At 36.8% G+C, this 5097-nt stretch overlaps 1 protein-coding gene across 1 annotated transcript in view; it reads left to right on the forward strand.

Moving 5' to 3' along the window:
* DPP10 (dipeptidyl peptidase like 10) overlaps positions 1-4377 on the forward strand; it is a 1219576-nt gene extending 1215199 nt beyond the window's left edge. The window contains exons 25-26 of the mRNA XM_007937655.1: positions 2645-2718; positions 4243-4377. Coding sequence (XP_007935846.1) covers positions 2645-2718; positions 4243-4377 — 209 coding nt within the window. The remainder of the gene's footprint in view (positions 1-2644; positions 2719-4242) is intronic.
* The last annotated feature ends 720 nt before the right edge of the window (positions 4378-5097 follow it).

Here is a 5097-nt window from a genome sequence, read left to right on the forward strand (position 1 = left end):
AGCTTGCAAGCAGCATCTAGATGCAGTGATGGGTCTCTCCTCATCCAGAGCAAAGAAGAATGAAGAAAACCAAAGATTCATGGAAACACTTAGTCCAAGTGACTGGTACACCATGCGATCTGCAGCCTATACAACTATGAGACCAGAAGAACTGAATGGTGCCTGGCTACCACTGTCAACACTTGGAGGGGAATCTATGTAGTAGATCCTGGATAGAGAGGGAGAACAATATGGAACAAAACTTAAAATCATTTGGGGGAAAAAAAATAAGAAAAAAGGGGACCAGGTATGCTCATCTGATAGAGCCTGGTCGAACCACTGAGACTATGGCTCTTAGCTGTCCTTCAGATCTGGAACTGAGCCCACACCTGTGGCTTCCAGTCAAACAAAATACAGGCATATTAGCTAAACATTTACCTGAGGTAGAGTCACTCCTTGGAGAGAACAATCATGGGAGAAGGAAGGACAATTTATGCACAGGGAGACAGCTCAGGGAGCAGGAGTGCATGGAGGGATGGCCACAGGGAAGAGGTAACTATCAGGAGGAAGTGGGAGGGGAGCTGTTGCATGGGGGTAAATTGTAGTCAATGTCATGAGACAAAGTGTATGTAAACTGCTCTATGGAAAGTGAATTTGCTCTGTAAACTTTCACCCAAACCACAATAAAATAAAATAAAAAGAATTTGTGAAAACTTATCTTGTACCTGAACCTCATTTCTGCAAAGCAGCTTGTTAAACAAAAGCTTTTCACTAGTCTAGAAAAATTTTGATAAGGCCAGCCCCAAGACTCTTCCAGGCAATTTTCTTCATTATATCTTTGTCATGAAGAAATATTTCTTGGCCCCTCTTCATACAAAACACAGCTGTGTCAGGATTCCCTTCCTTAGAGTGTATTTCTTTCACATCCTGGTTTGACCATAGAGAAAAATTTCTTCTTAGTTTGTATGGTTTCTGGCAAGTAACATGTCAAAATACACAAGAACTTGTGAGGGGTTTTTGTTGACTGTACCTGAGGAAACAAGGATTCTCAGAATGGTTTAATTCAGCAAGGATTGAATTTAATACAATCCTCCAGTTTTTGTCAAAAAGATTTTTATAAATTTCTCCTTTCCAGCTTAAAAGTTATTTATAAATGTGTGAAATGACACAGAGGACAGGAATGAGTAAGTCCAGGTGTCATATGCGCAAACTTCTGCACAGAGAGATTTGGGTGACTGGTCCCAGTCTTCATGGTGTCACCCAAAAGATGGTGAGGTCTGGCCCTGGCATATCACAATATGACACCAGAGTTCAAGAATAATAATAATAATATTTTATCAGAAGGTGCACCAATGAGAAATGGACAGGTTAGCAGTGACTCCCAAACATAACCAGTCTCCTCAGCACTTACGTTCAAGTGTTCTTATACCAAAGGAAAAGATGCACAGCACCTGTGTGGGATTAGTTAACAGTTTTCCAAAAGTTCAATAGGACAATGACTATTTAAGAAATAAGTGCTTCTAATGAGTTTCTGGCAGTCAAGTAATCCTTAAGAGGCACCATCAGTGTTTGTCAAAGTTCAGGTGGTCTCTCACATGTCTGGCTCAGGAGCCTTTACTGATATATATGGTTCTGTTTTGGATCACAGGGTGCAGCAGGGACTGCTAGCTGTATCTGAAGAGAGAACAAGTTAGGTATAGCACAAAGTTGAAGCCAGGTTTTAATGAAATGGCATTTTAACAAAAAATATAGAGTCAGGCCTGCTCAAAACAAAACAAAACAAAACTGCAAGTCTTACAATAGCTGGTTAGTGACAGCACCATATTACCAAATCTCAGGAATACTTTGCCATTGATGTCTGAGTTTTGGACATTAGGTTCAGGCAGAGGAAGAAAGAAGGATACAGAAATAACCAAACTGTGCCACATTTTTTAAAAAGCCATTATAAGTTAGAATCAACTCAACAGCAATTTTTTTTTGTAATAATGAGATATGTATACTAATTTTTAGGAGCTCTGGTAGCATAGTGCCTAAGGCACTTGACTGCTAACCAGAAGGCTGGTGGTTCAAACCCACCAGCCACTCCTCGGAAGGAAGGTTGGGCATTCCTACTTCTGTAGTGATAATGCCTCGAAAACCCAAGGAGGGGTCACTATGAGTCGGGGCAGACTCAATGGCAAATAACAACAACAACAACAACATACTAATTTTTAGCATGGGTTATTCTTTTCTAATTTAATATAATAAGGTAGAATGCCTTATATCACTGAGACCGGGTCTTAATAATCTTCAGGAAAGAGAAAGTCAGTTTGCTCTATTACCATCCACACCAACATTTGCTATGTTAAAATTTATATGGTACAAAATATGTGAACAATTAGAAATAATAAATGACATTCAATAAAGTAAATCTAAATACCATTGTATACAGTGAGTAGAGGCTTAGTGGCAGTTCCTGTATTTGTTCATTTTTTCATAATTTGAACCTCAACATTTTAATCATCATCATATCCACTGGCTTTCTAGTTAAGCCTAGATACCATCCTTTTAAAATGTGTAACATATGTAAAATAAAATAACCAATCTCTTTGAAAACAATGATATGAAAAAATTCAGGTCCTAGTAAATTTATTTGCTTCAAATATCATAATTTAATTTCTTGCAGCAAAAGTTCATTTCCAGCATTCAGCAGAATTAATCAAACACCTAATAAAAGCTGGAGTGAATTATACTATGCAGGTAAGTACTTTTTTCAGAACAATGTGTTTTCCTACCTTGGTATTTTGGCTGCAAGGTATATAATCCACCTTCTGCAGGTCTGAACTATGAGTGATAGCCCCTAGTTCTCAGAGGAGAAAGGGCTAGTTTTGTGGAGACTTCCATGTTCATCTGTAAGAAACTTTCTTTGAACTTTCAGTAAGATTTTCAATAATAGTGTGTTCTTAAAACTTGTGTTTGAAATCTGGCTCCCTTAGTTGATTAATAAGTGTGTTTTAGCAGAACATCACACTTGATCTTCCATGCTTTAGGACCACCTCTTTCATTGTCCATTACATTAATTGTCATCACTCTGTTTTAAACTGTGCACTATTCCACCCATCCCCAAGAATGCCATTATTTTTTTAGGTACCAAAGATTGTGTTTTTCATTCTGAATTTTGTTGAGAATGTGGGTCACTTCATGCATTACAAGTGGATTGCATATACTGTTTAAAAATGTCTTTTTTGCTCAAACTTGAATTCATATCACTTATAATGAAGAACTTTCTATTTCTTATCTCATCTCTTTTCTTATCTTTCCTCCCTTTCCATCAGACTTACACAAAATCAAACTCACTACCATTGAGTCAATTATGACTCATAGTGGCCCCCTTTGGGCTTCCGAGGCAGTAAATCTTTCCAGAAGTAGATTTCCCAGTCTTCCTTCTGCAGACTGGCTGGTGGGTTTGAACCAGCAACCTTCTGGTTAGCAGTCAAATGCCTTAGGCACTACGCCTCCAGAGCTCCTTCTTATCATAGAAGGTGGGAAAGTATATTTTGGGAAAACATTACAAGAAATGAAGTGGAGGATAAAACACATATCTATGTTTATACATTCAACCACATTTGATAAATATTTATCAAGGATTTATAGTGAGTGACCACCATGTTAAGATGAGTCAATAAGACATACCTTGTACCAGCAAAGAACTTTCAATTTGTACAGTACTCATGGAAATGAAAGTCACAGAATTTATTTGCTCAGCATCTAGAAGAACTGAAAATACTTCAGTATGTCTAGAATACAAAATACCAAGGTTATGCAGTGAAAATGTAAAGACTAATATGTAATGGGCCATGCCATAAACTATGTTTAGAAATATGGATTTTATTCAGAGGTCAGTGAAGGGCCCTTTAAATAATTTTCAGTCAGAACTTACATGATCACATTCATGCTTTAAAAACAAACCACTAGTGTCATTAATATTGTAAGGGACATGAACAGGAAACTCTGCCCTTATTTATGTTTCTATTTAACCAACAAAGTCTTAGTTTAAAGTGAAAAAACAACAAAAACTGTGGTTAATCAAATATGGATTATGATATGTTTATAATATAAAAACGCTTAGCATAAAGAACTCAGAGTTGAATTAGGTGAAAATTTTGTTAGATCTTATTTCTTTCTTAAAGGTTCTATGTTATTGGGGCTAAAGGAATGAACACTGAAAGATAAGAGAAGAGCTACTTTGATAACTTGAAATCTCCTTTCCTGTCCACCTCTTAGGTCTATCCAGATGAAGGTCATAATGTGTCTGAGAAGAGTAAGTATCACCTCTACAGCACAATCCTCAGATTCTTCAGTGGTTGTTTAAAGGAAGAAATACCCATGTTACCACAGGAACCAGAAGAAGATGAATAATGGACCTTATTTATATTGGACTGAAGGGGATTTTGAGACTCAATGAAACCTAACCAAGAGACTGTACTATTATTCCAGATGCTCCAGAATTTTCAAGGGCAGCTTAAGGAGATGACATGGGAACAGCACATTCAGAGACAAAGAACTAGAATTTGAATACAAAAGTCCAAGTCTACTGTGTTGCCAAGGGTGCAGAGCCTGTTTCTTTGTAAAAGGAAGGTCAAAGAGTTGGTTTCCTGAGAGAAATTTGTTTTCCATTAAAGTAGGAGCAGTGCATGTTTTCTTCTGTTATCCCCGTTTGTTCTGTAACTAGTTGCTCTCATTTTAATTTCAATGGCCACTATTATATTTGCATATAATGCACAATGTATCAATACAATGGGCCCTGATATCTGATGGCTGAGCTGCAGTCTAACACTTTACTGTACCCTTTACAATAAGTGCAATTCTTCCATTGTCTATTATTATGCTTAAGAAAATGTTCAGTTAATAAAAATAGAGTATTTTATGTAATTTCTGTTTTTAAAAAAGCATTATTAAATGGATCAAAGGTTATATAAAAATATGGATGTCAGCACCTTCCAAAGTTCAGCTATTTATCAGTAGATAAAATATCTTTAAATCAGCACACAGTGTATGCCTCACATATATATAAACACACACACATGTGTGCATATGCAGTCTCTAAAACTGTCTTTACATGTTATTCATGCAAAAGGG

This window comes from Orycteropus afer, unplaced genomic scaffold (genome assembly GCF_000298275.1).
Source record: "Orycteropus afer afer isolate SDZICR_OR568_19922 unplaced genomic scaffold, OryAfe1.0 scaffold00004, whole genome shotgun sequence".
NCBI classification, from domain to species: domain Eukaryota; kingdom Metazoa; phylum Chordata; class Mammalia; order Tubulidentata; family Orycteropodidae; genus Orycteropus; species Orycteropus afer.